Source organism: Pseudoliparis swirei, unplaced genomic scaffold (assembly GCF_029220125.1).
Source record: "Pseudoliparis swirei isolate HS2019 ecotype Mariana Trench unplaced genomic scaffold, NWPU_hadal_v1 hadal_74, whole genome shotgun sequence".
Classification (NCBI taxonomy): domain Eukaryota; kingdom Metazoa; phylum Chordata; class Actinopteri; order Perciformes; family Liparidae; genus Pseudoliparis; species Pseudoliparis swirei.
Window position 1 is genome coordinate 5001 of NW_026613310.1, and position 15587 is coordinate 20587.

At 45.2% G+C, this 15587-nt stretch overlaps 1 protein-coding gene, 16 non-coding genes and 6 pseudogenes across 17 annotated transcripts in view; all 23 read left to right on the forward strand.

The window, feature by feature from the left end:
- The window catches only part of LOC130191445 (5S ribosomal RNA), a 119-nt gene extending 95 nt beyond the window's left edge, over window positions 1–24 (forward strand). The window contains exon 1 of the ribosomal RNA XR_008831201.1: window positions 1–24. This exon is cut by the window's left edge and continues 95 nt beyond it. This is a non-coding gene — a ribosomal RNA (5S ribosomal RNA).
- Window positions 25–170: 146 nt separating this feature from the next.
- Window positions 171–279, forward strand: LOC130191480 (5S ribosomal RNA; annotated as a pseudogene).
- Window positions 280–422: 143 nt separating this feature from the next.
- Window positions 423–541, forward strand: LOC130191446 (5S ribosomal RNA). The gene has a single exon (XR_008831202.1). It is a non-coding gene; the product is annotated as a 5S ribosomal RNA (ribosomal RNA).
- A 146-nt stretch (window positions 542–687) lies between these two features.
- LOC130191463 (5S ribosomal RNA) lies at window positions 688–806 on the forward strand. Its single transcript, XR_008831218.1, has one exon. It is a non-coding gene; the product is annotated as a 5S ribosomal RNA (ribosomal RNA).
- Window positions 807–951: 145 nt separating this feature from the next.
- On the forward strand, window positions 952–1070 carry LOC130191464 (5S ribosomal RNA). The gene has a single exon (XR_008831219.1). It is a non-coding gene; the product is annotated as a 5S ribosomal RNA (ribosomal RNA).
- Window positions 1071–1213: 143 nt separating this feature from the next.
- On the forward strand, window positions 1214–1332 carry LOC130191458 (5S ribosomal RNA). Its single transcript, XR_008831213.1, has one exon. It is a non-coding gene; the product is annotated as a 5S ribosomal RNA (ribosomal RNA).
- Window positions 1333–1476: 144 nt separating this feature from the next.
- LOC130191447 (5S ribosomal RNA) lies at window positions 1477–1595 on the forward strand. The gene has a single exon (XR_008831203.1). It is a non-coding gene; the product is annotated as a 5S ribosomal RNA (ribosomal RNA).
- A 144-nt stretch (window positions 1596–1739) lies between these two features.
- LOC130191472 (5S ribosomal RNA) lies at window positions 1740–1857 on the forward strand (annotated as a pseudogene).
- Window positions 1858–2253: 396 nt separating this feature from the next.
- On the forward strand, window positions 2254–2372 carry LOC130191466 (5S ribosomal RNA). Its single transcript, XR_008831221.1, has one exon. It is a non-coding gene; the product is annotated as a 5S ribosomal RNA (ribosomal RNA).
- A 144-nt stretch (window positions 2373–2516) lies between these two features.
- Window positions 2517–2633, forward strand: LOC130191469 (5S ribosomal RNA). The gene has a single exon (XR_008831223.1). It is a non-coding gene; the product is annotated as a 5S ribosomal RNA (ribosomal RNA).
- Window positions 2634–2775: 142 nt separating this feature from the next.
- Window positions 2776–2894, forward strand: LOC130191468 (5S ribosomal RNA). The gene has a single exon (XR_008831222.1). It is a non-coding gene; the product is annotated as a 5S ribosomal RNA (ribosomal RNA).
- Window positions 2895–3037: 143 nt separating this feature from the next.
- Window positions 3038–3156, forward strand: LOC130191459 (5S ribosomal RNA). The gene has a single exon (XR_008831214.1). It is a non-coding gene; the product is annotated as a 5S ribosomal RNA (ribosomal RNA).
- A 142-nt stretch (window positions 3157–3298) lies between these two features.
- LOC130191453 (5S ribosomal RNA) lies at window positions 3299–3417 on the forward strand. The gene has a single exon (XR_008831208.1). It is a non-coding gene; the product is annotated as a 5S ribosomal RNA (ribosomal RNA).
- Window positions 3418–3563: 146 nt separating this feature from the next.
- Window positions 3564–3676, forward strand: LOC130191481 (5S ribosomal RNA; annotated as a pseudogene).
- A 659-nt stretch (window positions 3677–4335) lies between these two features.
- On the forward strand, window positions 4336–4452 carry LOC130191471 (5S ribosomal RNA; annotated as a pseudogene).
- Window positions 4453–4597: 145 nt separating this feature from the next.
- LOC130191452 (5S ribosomal RNA) lies at window positions 4598–4716 on the forward strand. The gene has a single exon (XR_008831207.1). It is a non-coding gene; the product is annotated as a 5S ribosomal RNA (ribosomal RNA).
- Window positions 4717–4860: 144 nt separating this feature from the next.
- On the forward strand, window positions 4861–4979 carry LOC130191448 (5S ribosomal RNA). Its single transcript, XR_008831204.1, has one exon. It is a non-coding gene; the product is annotated as a 5S ribosomal RNA (ribosomal RNA).
- Window positions 4980–5669: 690 nt separating this feature from the next.
- On the forward strand, window positions 5670–5783 carry LOC130191482 (5S ribosomal RNA; annotated as a pseudogene).
- A 145-nt stretch (window positions 5784–5928) lies between these two features.
- Window positions 5929–6047, forward strand: LOC130191455 (5S ribosomal RNA). Its single transcript, XR_008831210.1, has one exon. It is a non-coding gene; the product is annotated as a 5S ribosomal RNA (ribosomal RNA).
- Window positions 6048–6192: 145 nt separating this feature from the next.
- LOC130191475 (5S ribosomal RNA) lies at window positions 6193–6318 on the forward strand (annotated as a pseudogene).
- Window positions 6319–6464: 146 nt separating this feature from the next.
- Window positions 6465–6583, forward strand: LOC130191449 (5S ribosomal RNA). Its single transcript, XR_008831205.1, has one exon. It is a non-coding gene; the product is annotated as a 5S ribosomal RNA (ribosomal RNA).
- Window positions 6584–6729: 146 nt separating this feature from the next.
- Window positions 6730–6848, forward strand: LOC130191450 (5S ribosomal RNA). The gene has a single exon (XR_008831206.1). It is a non-coding gene; the product is annotated as a 5S ribosomal RNA (ribosomal RNA).
- Window positions 6849–8192: 1344 nt separating this feature from the next.
- On the forward strand, window positions 8193–10753 carry LOC130191440 (piggyBac transposable element-derived protein 4-like; the record flags this gene model as incomplete). Its single annotated transcript, XM_056411095.1, has 4 exons — window positions 8193–8317; window positions 8980–9536; window positions 9681–10489; window positions 10571–10753. Coding segments are annotated over 4 exons (1674 nt in total), but the record flags the coding sequence as incomplete, so codon positions are not given.
- Between the last annotated feature and the right edge of the window lie 4834 nt (window positions 10754–15587).

Below are 15587 nucleotides of genomic sequence, written 5' to 3' on the forward strand. Positions count from 1 at the left end.
TGGGAATACCAGGTGCTGTAAGCTCTTTAACTTATTCCTCCAAAAGGCAGTGGACGTTGCAGTTTTATCATTTGAGAAAAATTATGAATAAGATATTTATATTATTAAATTATTATGAAAAACAAAACTTATTGAGAGATTTAAAAAAGCTACGTGTGGGAGTAAATATTGCCTACGGCCACACCAGTCTGGTGACGCCCGATCTCGGAAGCTAAGCAGAGTCGGGCCTGGTTAGTACTTGGATGGGAGACCGCCTGGGAATACCAGGTGCTGTAAGCTCTTTAACTTATTCCTCCAAAAGGCAGTGGACGTTGCAGTTTTATCATTTGAGAAAAATTATGAATAAGATATTTTTATTTTAAATTTATTATGAAAAACAAAACTTATTTAGAGATTTAAAAAGCTACGTGGGAGTAAATATTGCCTACGGCCACACCAGTCTGGTGACGCCCGATCTCGTCAGATCTCGGAAGCTAAGCAGAGTCGGGCCTGGTTAGTACTTGGATGGGAGACCGCCTGGGAATACCAGGTGCTGTAAGCTCTTAACTTATTCCTCCACAAAAGGCAGTGGACGTTGCAGTTTTATCATTTGAGAAAAATTATGAATAAGATATTTTATTTTAAATTTATTATGAAAAACAAAACTTATTTAGAGATTTAAAAAAGCTACGTGTGGGAGTAAATATTGCCTACGGCCACACCAGTCTGGTGACGCCCGATCTCGCCAGATCTCGGAAGCTAAGCAGAGTCGGGCCTGGTTAGTACTTGGATGGGAGACCGCCTGGGAATACCAGGTGCTGTAAGCTCTTTAACTTATTCCTCCAAAAGGCAGTGGACGTTGCAGTTTTATCATTTGAGAAAATTATGAATAAGATATTTTTATTTTAAGTTTATTATGAAAAACAAAACTTATTTAGAGATTTAAAAAAGCTACGTGTGGGAGTAAATATTGCCTACGGCCACACCAGTCTGGTGACGCCCGATCTCGCCAGATCTCGGAAGCTAAGCAGAGTCGGGCCTGGTTAGTACTTGGATGGGAGACCGCCTGGGAATACCAGGTGCTGTAAGCTCTTTAACTTATTCCTCCAAAAGGCAGTGGACGTTGCAGTTTTATCATTTGAGAAAATTATGAATAAGATATTTTTATTTAAATTTATTATGAAAACAAAACTTATTTAGAGATTTAAAAAAGCTACGTGTGGGAGTAAATATTGCCTACGGCCACACCAGTCTGGTGACGCCCGATCTCGACAGATCTCGGAAGCTAAGCAGAGTCGGGCCTGGTTAGTACTTGGATGGGAGACCGCCTGGGAATACCAGGTGCTGTAAGCTCTTTAACTTATTCCTCCAAAAGGCAGTGGACGTTGCAGTTTTATCATTTGAGAAAAATTATGAATAAGATATTTTATTTTAAATTTATTATGAGAAACAACACTTATTTAGAGATTTAAAAAGCTACGTGTGGGAGTAAATATTGCCTACGGCCACACCAGTCTGGTGACGCCCGATCTCGTCAGATCTCGGAAGCTAAGCAGAGTCGGGCCTGGTTAGTACTTGGATGGGAGACCGCCTGGGAATACCAGGTGCTGTAAGCTCTTTAACTTATTCCTCCAAAACGCAGTGGACGTTGCAGTTTTATCATTTGACAAATTATGAATAAGATATTTTTATTTTAAATTTATTATGAAAAACAAAACTTATTTAGAGATTTAAAAAAGCTACGTGTGGGAGTAAATATTGCCTACGGCAGACCAGTCTGGTGACGCCCGATCTCGTCAGATCTCGGAAGCTAAGCAGAGTCGGGCCTGGTTAGTACTTGGATGGGAGACCGCCTGGGAATACCAGGTGCTGTAAGCTCTTTAACTTATTCCTCCAAAAGGCAGTGGACGTTGCAGTTTTATCATTTGAGAAAAATTATGAATAAGATATTTTTATTTTAAATTTATTATGAAAACAAAACTTATTTAGAGATTAAAAAAAGCTACGTGTGGGAGTAAATATTGCCTACGGCCACACCAAGTCTGGTGGCCCGATGCACGGCCACCTCAGATCTCGGAAGCTAAGCAGAGTCGGGCCTGGTTAGTACTTGGATGGTAGACCGCCTAGGAATACCAGGTGCTGTAAGCTTTTAACTTATTCCGTTGCAGTTTTATCATTTGAGAAAATTATGAATAAGATATTTTATTTTAAATTTATTATGAAAAACAAAACTTATTTAGAGATTAAAAAAAGCTACGTGTGGGAGTAAATATTGCCTACGGCCACACCAGTCTGGTGACGCCCGATCTCGCCAGATCTCGGAAGCTAAGCAGAGTCGGGCCTGGTTAGTACTTGGATGGGAGACCGCCTGGGAATACCAGGTGCTGTAAGCTCTTTAACTTATTCCTCCAAAAGGCAGTGGACGTTGCAGTTTTATCATTTGAGAAAAATTATGAATAAGATATTTTAATTATAAGTGTAGTATGAAGAACAAAACTTATTTAGAGATTTAAAAAGCTACGTGTGGAGTAAATATTGCCTACGGCCACCAGTCTGGTGACGCCCGATCTCGTCAGATCTCGGAAGCTAAGCAGAGTCGGGCCTGGTTAGTACTTGGATGGGAGACCGCCTGGGAATACCAGGTGCTGTAAGCTCTTTAACTTATTCCTCCAAAAGGCAGTGGACGTTGCAGTTTTATCATTTGAGAAAAATTATGAATAAGATATTTTTATTTTAAATTTATTATGAAAAAAAAACTTATTTAGAGATTTAAAAGCTACGTGTGGAGTAAATATTGCCTACGGCCACACCAGTCTGGTGACGCCCGATCTCGCCAGATCTCGGAAGCTAAGCAGAGTCGGGCCTGGTTAGTACTTGGATGGGAGACCGCCTGGGAATACCAGGTGCTGTAAGCTCTTTAACTTATTCCTCCAAAACGCAGTGGACGTTGCAGTTTTATCATTTGAGAAAAATTATGAATAAGATATTTATATTATTAAATTTATTATGAAAACAAAACTTATTTAGAGATTTAAAAAGCTACGTGGGAGTAAATATTGCCTACGGCCACACCAGTCTGGTGACGCCCGATCTCGACAGATCTCGGAAGCTAAGCAGAGTCGGGCCTGGTTAGTACTTGGATGGGAGACCGCCTGGGAATACCAGGTGCTGTAAGCTCTTTAACTTATTCCTCCAAAAGGCAGTGGACGTTGCAGTTTTATCATTTGAGAAAAATTATGAATAAAATATTTTTATTTTAAATTATTATGGAAAACAAAACTTATTGAGAGATTAAAAAAGCTAAATGCGAGTAAATATTGCCTACGGCCACACCAGTCTGGTGACGCCCGATCTCGTCAGATCTCGGAAGCTAAGCAGAGTCGGGCCTGGTTAGTATTTGGATGGGAGACCGCCTGGGAATACCAGGTGCTGTAAGCTCTTTAACTTATTCCTCCAAAAGGCAGTGGACGTTGCAGTTTTATCATTTGAGAAAAAATATGAATAAGATATTTTTTTAATAAATTTATTATGAAAAACAAAACTTATTGAGAGATTTAAAAAAGCTACGTGTGGGAGTAAATGTTGCCTACGGCCACACCAGTCTGGTGCCGCCCGATCCATCTCGGAAGCTAAGCAGAGTCGGGCCTGGTTAGTACTTGGATGGGAGACCGCCTGGGAATACCAGGTGCTGTAAGCTCTTAAACTTATTCCTCCAAAACGCAGTGGACGTTGCAGTTTTATCATTTGAGAAAAATTCTGAATAAGATATTTATATTTTAAATTATTATGAAAAACAAAACTTATTTAGAGATTTAAAAAAGCTACGTGGGAGTAAATATTGCCTACGGCCACACCAGTCTGGTGACGCCCGATCTCCTCAGATCTCGAGCTAAGCAAGAGTCGGGCCTGGTTAGTACTTGATGGGAGACCGCCTGGGAATACCAGGTGCTGTAAGCTCTTTAACTTATTCCTCCAAAACGCAGTGGAGTAGTTTTATCATTTGAGAAAAATTATGAATAAGATATTTTTATTTTAAATTTATTATGAAAAACAAAACTTATTTAGAGATTTTAAAAAGCTACGTGGAGTAAATATTGCCTACGGCCACACCAGTCTGGTGGACCGATCTCGCCAGAGAGATCGAAGCAGCAGAGAGGCCTGGTTAGTACTTGGATGGGAGACCGCCTGGGAATACCAGGTGCTGTAAGCTCTTTAACTTATTCCTCCAAAAGTCAGTGGACGTTGCAGTTTTATCATTTGAGAAAAATTATGAATAAGATATTTTTATTTTAAGTTTATTATGAAAAACAAAACTTATTTAGAGATTTAAAAAAGCTACGTGTGGGAGTAAATATTGCCTACGGCCACACCAGTCTGGTGGCCCGATCTCGTCAGATCTCGGAAGCTAAGCAGAGTCGGGCCTGGTTAGTACTTGGATGGGAGACCGCCTGGGAATACCAGGTGCTGTAAGCTCTTAACTTATTCCTCCAAAACGCAGTGGACGTTGCAGTTTTATCATTTGAGAAAAATCATGAATAAGATATTTTTATTTTAAATTTATTATGAAAAACAAAACTTATTTAGAGATTTAAAAAAGCTACGTGTGGGAGTAAATATTGCCTACAGCCATACCAGTCTGGTGACGCCCGATCTCGACAGATCTCGGAAGCTAAGCAGAGTCGGGCCTGGTTAGTACTTGGATGGGAGACCGCCTGGGAATACCAGGTGCTGTAAGCTCTTTAACTTATTCCTCCAAAAGGCAGTGGACGTTGCAGTTTTATCATTTGAGAAAAATTATGAATAAGATATTTTGTTTTAAATTTATTATGAAAACAAAACTTATTTAGAGATTTAAAAAAGCTACGTGTGGGAGTAAATATTGCCTACGGCCACACCAGTCTGGTGACGCCCGATCTCGTCAGATCTCGGAAGCTAAGCAGAGTCGGGCCTGGTTAGTACTTGGATGGGAGACCGCCTGGGAATACCAGGTGCTGTAAGCTCTTTAACTTATTCCTCCAAAAGGAAGTGGACGTTGCAGTTTTATCATTTGAGAAAAATTATGAATAAGATATTTTTATTTTAAATTTATTATGAAAGAGAAAACTTATTTAGAGATTTTAAAAAGCTACTTGTGGGAGTAAAAATTGCCTACGGCCACATCAGTCTGATCTCGTGACGCGATTTAAAAAGTAAATATTGCCTACGGCCCACCCAGTCTGGTGACGCCCATCGGAAGCTAAGCAGAGTCAGGCCTGGTTAGTACTTGGATGGGAGACCGCCTGGGAATACCAGGTGCTGTAAGCTCTTTAACTTATTCCTCCAAAACGCAGTGGACGTTGCAGTTTTATCATTTGAGAAAAATTATGAATAAGATATTTATATTATTAAATTATTATGAAAAACAAAACTTATTTAGAGATTTAAAAAAGCTACGTGTGGGAGTAAATATTGCCCAGTCTGGTGGCCCCCGATCTCCAGATCTCTCGAAGCTAAGCAGAGTCGGGCCTGGTTAGTACTTGGATGGGATACCAGGTGCTGTAAGCTCTTTAACTTATTCCTCCAAAACGCAGTGGACGTTGCAGTTTTATCATTTGAGAAAAATTATGAATAAGATATTTTTATTTTAAATTTATTATGAAAAACAAAACTTATTTAGAGATTTAAAAAAGCTACGTGTGGGAGTAAATATTGCCTACGGCCACACCAGTCTGGTGACGTCTCGTCAGATCTCGGAAGCTAAGCAGAGTCGGGCCTGGTTAGTACTTGGATGGGAGACCGCCTGGGAATACCAGGTGCTGTAAGCTCTTTAACTTATTCCTCCAAAACGCAGTGGACGTTGCAGTTTTATCATTTGAGAAAAATTATGAATAAGATATTTTTATTTTAAATTTATTATGAAAAACAAAACTTATTTAGAGATTTTAAAAGCTACGTGTGGGAGTAAATATTGCCTACGGCCACACCAGTCTGGTGACGCCCGATCTCGTCAGATCTTGGAAGCTAAGCAGAGTCGGGCCTGGTTAGTACTTGGATGGGAGACCGCCTGGGAATACCAGGTGCTGTAAGCTCTTTAACTTATTCCTCCAAAAGGCAGTGGACGTTGCAGTTTTATCATTTGAGAAAAATTATGAATACGATATTTATATTATTACATTATTATGAAAACAAAACTTATTGAGAGATTTAAAAAAGCTACGTGTGGGAGTAAATATTGCCTACGGCCACACCAGTCTGGTGACGCCCGATCTCGTCAGATCTCGGAAGCTAAGCAGAGTCGAGAGTCGGGCCTGGTTAGTACTTGGATGGGAGACCGCCTGGGAATACCAGGTGCTGTAAGCTCTTTAACTTATTCCTCCAAAACGCAGTGGACGTTGCAGTTTTATCATTTGAGAAAAATTATGAATAAGATATTTTTATTTTAAATTTATTATGAAAAACAAAACTTATTTAGAGATTTAAAAAAGCTACGTGTGGGAGTAAATATTGCCTACGGCCACACCAGTCTGGTGACGCCCGATCTCGTCAGATCTCGGAAGCTAAGCAGAGTCGGGCCTGGTTAGTACTTGGATGGGAGACCGCCTGGGAATACCAGGTGCTGTAAGCTCTTTAACTTATTCCTCCAAAAGGCAGTGGACGTTGCAGTTTTATCATTTGAGAAAAATTATGAATAAGATATTTTTATTTTAAATTTATTATGAAAAACAAAACTTATTTAGAGATTTAAAAAAGCTACGTGTGGGAGTAAATATTGCCTACGGCCACACCAGTCTGGTGACGCCCGATCTCGTCAGATCTCGGAAGCTAAGCAGAGTCGGGCCTGGTTAGTACTTGGATGGGAGACCGCCTGGGAATACCAGGTGCTGTAAGCTCTTTAACTTATTCCTCCAAAACGCAGTGGACGTTGCAGTTTTATCATTTGAGAAAAATTATGAATAAGATATTTTTATTTTAAATTTATTATGAAAAACAAAACTTATTTAGAGATTTAAAAAAGCTACGTGTGGGAGTAAATATTGCCTACGGCCACACCAGTCTGGTGACGCCCGATCTCGTCAGATCTCGGAAGCTAAGCAGAGTCGGGCCTGGTTAGTACTTGGATGGCCGGCCACACGCACGCAGGCCCGCCCTCCATCCATCCTGGACTTGTACACCTCCAGAGTCTGCGGGCGGCGGCTGCGGGCTGGAAAGATAACTGCAGATCATTCGCACCCCAACACACAAGCCGTTCCGACTCGTCCCTTTCGGTAGGCGCTACAGAGCACCACCGTAAACTCCGTAAAAACCACACCCGACACACGTGGAAGAAAACACAAAACAAAAAAAACCCCAAGCATACACACAGGAAACGGCTTCTTCCCAACCGGGCCGTCGCTCTGCTAAACCGTTAATCAGAAACGTCTACACGCGTGCACCGTCACCACTTTATTTCTGCACAATAATGAAAACCACCTTTTTAATAATAATAATAACGTCTTTCCCACACGTCGGACGTCGCCGGAGGCGGCGGCGGCGGCACAACATTGCGTCGCCGAATACGTTCCCGGTTCACGTGAAATGCAAAAAGATTGACGCGGGGAGAAATAGGATCACAGGACACAGGACTTGTGGTTGTTGTTGTTTGAAACTTGCGTTTATTTCATTTGGTCATCACCTGCAGCGTTACAAGCAAAGACGCACGCGCACGCACGCACGCACGCACACGCAGACCTCGGCTCTTTTTCCTTCTCCGGTAACAGTTCCCGCTCCCGAGCGCCCGCGCACCGCCGACTCGCACGCCGCGATACGTAACGTTCCGTACTCGCGTCGTCCCCTCGGGTCAAAATAACGACTCGACGTGTAGACGACGACGACGCGTACTACTAACGCCGTCTTTGGTGCCCGGTGGTGTGCCGCCGCCTCTGCTGCTGCTGCTGCTGCTACTGCCTCTGCTCGCCTCTGCTCCTGCTGTTTGTTCGCCTCTGCTCCTGCTCGCTGCCGCCTGCCGCTCCTATTGCTGCCGTTGCCAAAAGTCATCATGACGGCGCGTAGATTCACCAGAAGTCAGATTGTCGAAATGCTGGTGGACGCTTCGCCGTCATTAGAAGAACGCGGTAGCGGTCGTCCTAGCGGTCGTCCTCGCGGTCGTCCTCGCCTCAAAGACGTCGCGACGGCGCCTCGTTTCGCCGACGGTCGGGTCGTCGACCCGGCGCGCGACGCGTCCCCTTCGGGAGTAGGACCCTGAGAAACGGAACGAGACGAACGAGGAGGAGAAGAAGAAGAAGAAGAAGAAGCGCGAGAAAAAGGCGGTAGCAGTCGCGGTCGTCCTCGCGGTCGTCCTCGCCTCAAAGACGTCGCGACGGTGCCTCGTTTCGCCGACGGTCGGGTCGTCGACCCGGCGCGCGACGCGTCCCCTTCGGGAGTAGGAACCGGAGAGACGGAACGAGAAGGACGAGGAGAAGAAGAAGAAGAAGAAGAAGCGCGAGAAAAAGGCGGTAGCGGTCGCGGTCGTCCTCGCGGTCGTCCTCGCCTCAAAGACATGGCGGCGGCGGCGCCTCGTTTCGCCGACGCGTCCTCTTCGGGAGTAGGACCCGGAGGAACGGAACGATACAAACGAGAACGAGAAGGCTGTAGCGGTGGAGGAGAGGACCGCCGCTCTGCCAAATCCATTGCGACCGCGAGTCGTTTCCCCAGAATTCAGGATGTCGAAATGTTGGTCCGTCAACCGTCATGAAGAGGAGGAGGAGGAGGAGAAGGAGAAGAAGACGAAGAAGAAGACAAAGAAGAAGTAGAAGAAGAAGTAGAAGTAGACAAAGAAGTAGAAGAAGAAGTAGAAGTAGACAAAGAAGTAGAAGAAGAAGTAGAAGTAGACAAAGAAGTAGAAGAAGTAGACAAAGAAGTAGAAGAAGAAGAAGACGAAGAAGTAGACGAAGAAGAAGAAGTAGATGAAGAAGTCGATGAAGAAGAAGAAGAAGCAGCAGACGCCGCCGCCGCAGCCGCCGCCGCCGCTTCTCGAGGCAAAAGACGGACCTTGCTGTCGAAAAACGGTGAAATATCGTGGTCCTCGACGCCGTACGACAGAGCGGGACGCCCGGAATCGCCGCGCCCGCCTTCGCTCCGGGGGCCCACGGCGTACGCAAAGTCGCACGCCCGGGACGCGGCCTCGACGTTCCGCATGTTTGTCACGCCGGCCGTGGAAAGGATCGTCCTGGAGATGACCAATCTGGAGGGCTCGCGAAAATACGGCGACGGCTGGAAAGGGATGGACGAGACCGACCTGCGCGCCTACATGGGCCTGCTGATCTTGGCGGGCGTGTACAGGTCCCGGGGCGAGGCCCTCTCCAGTCTGTGGGACGCCGAGAGCGGCAGGGCCGTTTTCCGCGCCACGATGCCGCTCAAACGCTTTCACTCGTGGTCGAGACTGCTGCGCTTTGACGACCGCGAGACGCGAGGCGAGAGACGCGCGACCGACAAACTGGCGGCCGTGAGGGAGGTCTGGGAAGCGTGGGTGGCGCGCCTGCCGCTCCTCTACGACCCGGGCCCCGAAGTGACGGTGGACGAGCAACTGGTTCCCTTCAGAGGTATACCGTTTGGCCGCCCGCCGCCGCCGGCTCTGCTTTTGATGATGATGGCGACGGTGGTGGTGGTGGTGGTGGTGGTGGTAATAATAGTAATAATAATAATAATAATCCTCTCTCTCTCTCTCGCACGCTCTCGTCCGCCAGGCCGGTGTCCTTTCAGGCAGTACATGCCCAGCAAGCCCGCGAAATACAGCATCAAGTCGTGGGTGGCCTGCGACGCCAGGTCCAGCTACGCGTGGAAGATGCAAATCTACACCGGCAAGCCCAGCGGCGGACGACCGGAAAAGAATCTGGGCACGAGGGTCGTGCTCGACGTGACCGAGGGCCTGACGGGGCGCAACGTCACGTGCGACAATTTCTTCACCTCCTACGAACTCGCGCGGCTGCTCCTGCTCAGGAACAACACCGTGGTCGGCACGGTGAGAAAGAACAAGCCCGAGCTGCCGGCCGCGCTGCTCGCGTGCGGCCAGAGACCCGTCTTTTCGTCAATGTTTGCCTTCACGCCCGACGCCACGCTCGTCTCCTACCTGCCGAAAAAGAGCGGCAAAAAAAACGTGGTCCTCCTGAGCACCAAGCACGCGCGGGGCGACGTCAGCGACCGCGCCGACGCCAAGCCCCTCGTCGTCCTGGACTACAACCGCAACAAGGGCGGCGTGGACAACCTCGACAAGGTCGTCGGGACCTACAGCTGCCGAAGGATGACCGCCCGCTGGCCCCTGGTCGTCTTCCACAACATGCTCGACGTGTCTGCCTACGACGCCTTTGTGATATGGCGAGAGGTCCACCCCGACTGGATGCCCGGCAAACGCAACAAGAGGAGGGTGTTTCTCGAGCTGCTGGGAAAGGCGCTCGCCTATCCGTTCATGGAGAGGCGGAAGCGTCTGCCGCGCACGGAGGCGTCCGCCGCCATTGTCGTCAAAGCTGCCCGGGTGGCCTCCTCCGAGTCCTCCTCCTCCTCCTCTGACGCCGCCGCCGCCGCCGCCGCAGGAGCGTGCGAAGCCTCGGCCTCCTCCTCCGAGACCTTGTCCTCCGAGACCTTGTCCTCCGAGACCGCCGCCGCCGCCGCCGTGCCGCGCGGGGTGGCCAGTAAGCGAAAGAGGTGTCAGATCTGCCCCTGGAAGAAGGACTCTAAAACATACACCGTGTGCAACGGGTGCAACAAGTACATCTGCAAGGGCTGCACGCTGACATACTGCCCGACGTGTGCCGATGCTTAGGGTCCCCTCTATCGCCTCTGCCGTTGTCCTCGGGACTAAAACGTGTGTGTGTGTGGTTGTGTGCGTGTGGTTGTGTGTGTGTGTGTGTGTGTGTGTGTAGTTGTGTGTGTTTGTGTGTGTTTGTGTGTGCGCAAGGCTCCAGTTTGACCCCAGGACGCAGGGTGTATGATTTCCGAGTAAAGGCAACACGAGGGTTAAACTGATTTCCAGCATGCACAGAGACTAAAAGTGGATTCTCTGAAAGAATACAGATTTTCCACCATATTATGTGTCTTAGGACACAGGATTTACAAGTGTCATGATATTTACATGAATACCTGATGCTTTGATCACTTTTCTGCCTCAAAGCTGTATGTTCATTTTTTTATGCTCTTAACCCTCCCGTTGCCCTCGGGTCAATCTGACCCTCGTAACTGTAGATAAACGTACATATGTGAATTACAAGCCTCTACCCCTGTCCTCTGGGTCAAAAAGACCCAGCTCTGGGTCAGAGTGACCCAGGTCTGGGTCAGAGTGACCCCGGCGTGTATCTGTACTCTGGGTCAGAAAGACCCGAGTTGAATCCCACGTGCCCCTCCCGTTGTCCTCGGGTCAATCTGACCCGCGTAACTGTATATACACGTACATGTGTGAATTACAGGCCCTCTACCCCTGTCCTCTGGGTCAAAAAGACCCAGCTCTGGGTCAGAGTGACCCAGGTCGGGGTCAGAGTGACCCCGGCGTGTATCCGTACTCTGGGTCAGAAAGACCCGAGTTGAATCCCACGTGCCCCTCCCGTTGTCCTCGGGTCAATCTGACCCGCGTAACTGTATATACACGTACATGTGTGAATTATAAGCCTCTACCCCTGTCCTCTGGGTCAAAAAGACCCAGCTCTGGGTCAGAGTGACCCAGGTCTGGGTCAGAGTGACCCCGGCGCGTATCCGCGTCCTGGGTCAGAAAGACCCGAGTTGCATCCCACGTGCCTACGTTCTTTGGGTCAGAGTGTGTGTGTGTGTGTGTGTGTGTGTGTGTGTGTGTGTGTGTGTGTGTGTGTGTGTGTGTGTGCGCGCAAGGCTCCAGTTTGACCCCAGGACGCAGGGTGTATGCTTTCTGAGTAAAGGCAACACGAGGGTTAAGCTGAGCTACATTGTTTAATTTTCCTTTAATGAATTACTTAATATGTTTCATAGTTCCGGTAAGAGACGATAATAAATGGTTGTCGGGTTTTAAAACCTGATAATTCTTTTTATTTCCATCACTTACTGCTGTAGACTTGATTTAAAATGCTTTATTGATTACATATTAAACATTAATATATGCAGACGTGATGGATTATTTAACATTTTAAACACCAATATTAGAAGATGAGGATGAACCCCAACAAAAAGGTATTTACCAACCATTAATAAAGCCATGACTCACAACCTGTAGTTAATGTATAATGCGTGCCTTATTAATAAGTTGTACAAAGATGTATATCTATTTATAAATCCACACGTCATATTTTCCAGCACAGCTGAAATAAGACAAACATTATATAACTTTAGGTCTGTGACATACATACAGTATAATAAAGTATAAAAATATATGGTGGCAATAATTCAGATATATTTTAGATATATACGGTTTTAGATTTGACGTTCTCAAATCTTAATGTATTTCAATTTGAACCCTGTTACTCAGCATTCATATCATAAACACTTAATAACTGTTTATTAAACACATTATTTATAATGTAGTTGTAACAAATTATAAGTAAACTGTTTATTTAATACAACTTAAACTCCCTGCAGTATAAAGCATCCATAATTGGATAATAATCAATACATAGTTATCATATATGCCTTCAAAATACATTTATAAACCATATTAAACCTGCCTGTAAATGTACATAAACAGTTATTAAATGCTTTATAACGGTCATGATTTATTCACATATGATTACAACTTTTATGTTTTTTGTTTTTAAGCATTTCTACATGTTTCATAGGATGGGCGATAGTCATATATGTGTAACTGTTTACAACTTCCAAAACATGAAGTGTTATTAAACCATTAAGTAAGTTACAATAAACTCCTAAATGCTAAACTGTTGTTAATTTGTTAGCACCAGAATACAGATGGCTGGCTGTTTTTTTTATTTTTTTTTAAATTGGTCGGATAATGTTTTCCTTTCATTGGTGGCATGAAAAGCACCTTGTGTGTAATAACAACGCCATGTTTCAGACAGTAGGTTCTGTATGTGATCGGGCCGACCTCTGACCTCTGACCTCCGCCCGCCCTTCCCTCCCTCCCTCCCTCCCATTGTCTGTTCTGTGGAATAAATACAATTGGACGGTAACTCAACGCGTGTACGTGTGATTTTACTTCTTTTCACTCAAATATATCAAGGAATGCTGGATTGAGACCTCCAGTGGCATCACATTTGAGATATATTTACATTTTTATTGACTAATAGGTAAGTTTATACAGGTTTATAAAACAGATTCCCCACGAAGAATCATACGGCATGACAAAGCATTAAAAATAGAGATGCTCCGATCAGGTTTTTTGGTGCCGATCACTGAAATCAGTATCTGCCGATCCGATCATACCGATCACCGATCACTGTCGAATCGACAGTGTCGATTGAAGCATTCTATTTATGTGTAGCATTATTTATGAAATTAATTATTCTTAACAATGGTTATGTATTTTAAGTATTTACAATTAAAATACATTAAATACACTACATTTTAATTTGGTAAATTAAAATTGTTTGATTGCCAGTGTAGGGGATTTCAGATATGTATGGAACACATCTGCATCAGTCATTTCCTGGAACTCTTGTGGAAATCTATATACAGGACTTCAAATAATCAGAAATGTGCTTTTTTAACATACAAAAGTCTGACCTTTATTTTTATAAACTCTTCCTTGGTACAGTACAAATTTAATTTTAGCATAATTTAAATCTCAGAAACGATCTATAAAGATACAAAATCAGTTCATTGTTTACTTTTATTTCTTAGTGTATGATTTGTCGACATCTTATTTTGAAAAACGGACGTTTTTTCACGTGGTTCTTTCCGCTAACTTTGAAAAACCGGATGTTGTGTCACGTGAATCCTTCCGTTAACTTTATCAAAACCCTCGCGCGCTCCCGATCAAATGCATGTACCGTGAACATCAGTCTATAGGGGCACAGGAATTATTTGTCGGCTGAGTTGACCACGGAGATCCGAGTGTCGGCTGAGCTGACCGCATTTCGGTGGGACAGGGACGCCGCTCGGTCAGTGATATGATCCCCTCTGCTCTCTGCCGGCCCTCTCCGGGCTCATTTTCTCCGTTGCTATGCGCCGCCATTGAAACGTCTCTGATAGTTCTCGCAGATTCTATGTCATCTGATCGGCCAAGTTTGATCGGCCGTTTTGAGAACGCCGATCGAAACCGATATGGGGAATATCGGCCGATATGGATCGGCGCCGATCAGATCGGAGCATCCCTAATATATATATATATATTATAATTGTTCATCACGGCAACAGTTTCATTGCAAGTCAAACGGACAAACTTCCTCTTCACTCCTTTGAAACTTTCACTTTCATTTATGTGGTTTCGCCATATTTGGTCAAACTTAAGAAAAAATTTAATATATATATTTTTTTAATAAAAAATAAATAATGCAATTACATACCAGTTGGTGGCGCTAAAGCACCAAACAGTTGTTTGCCAACCGCCATTAAAGAAGAAGGAAAAAAATTGCATAGAATCTGTTGTCATGGAGATAGAACCCATCAGCATTGCCTTTCATGCTCAACATAATATAGTGACATCATTCTGCCTGTGCTGCCTTTGATCTGTGACATCACTGAAGTGTATAAGTAGGAGAGAACCGTTTCAGTTTCTTTGAGAGTTAGAGGAGAAGCACAGCGCACCCAGAGAGAAGTAAGCCGCACACAGAGAGAAGCAAACAACAAAGAGAGAAGCAAACCGCACAATACGATCAGATTGATAGCTATGGAGGACATGCATCAACAAACAACGATCACCGGAGAAATGCAGCTGCCGGAGGCTTTCGCGCAGAACTGCATAATCCGTGATGATAAGGTTAACATCAGCGAGGACGCTCAGAAGATCCAGGCCTGGAGATCTGAGCAACTCGAGAAAGACCTTTGCGGGGCAAAGGCCTCGGTCAGGGCTCTGACCGAGTTGATGGATAAGAACAAGACCACGTTGGATCAAACCCTGAAGATCGGGCAGGAGGAAAAGGTTGGAAACATCGGGACGGTTGTTACCGAAGAAGAGTTGGCTGAGGTGATCCAGGCCTGGAGAACAAAGCCACTCAGGAAAGACCTTTGCAGGGCAAAGGCCTCGGTCAGGGCTCTGACCGAGATGGATAACAACGGGATCAAGATGGATAACACCCTGAATATCGAGGAAAAGTTTGAAAACATCAGGATCAACTTGATAAATACGGCAGGTTCGGTTTATCAAGAAGACCACCTGATTGGAGAAATGCAGCTGCCGGAGGGCTTCGCGCAGAACTGCATAATCCATGATCAGAAAGTTAACATCAGCGAGGACGCTCAGAAGATCCAGGCCTGGAGATCTGAGACACTCGAGAAAGACCTTTGCGGGGCAAAGGCCTCGGTCCCCGTTCAGACCGAGTTGATGGAGAACAACAAGATCACGTTTGATAAAACTCTGAACCTCGAGCGGTTAGAAATAAATCGGCTTACTGTTGAAAATGAAAAATTGAGAAAAACACCAGCCCTGAAGAACACCAGCGACCAGGAGACTCTCAACATTTATCATCAGAAAACAGAAAAGCTGAAGAAAGACCTTTGGAAGTGGAAGCAGAGAGTTACGG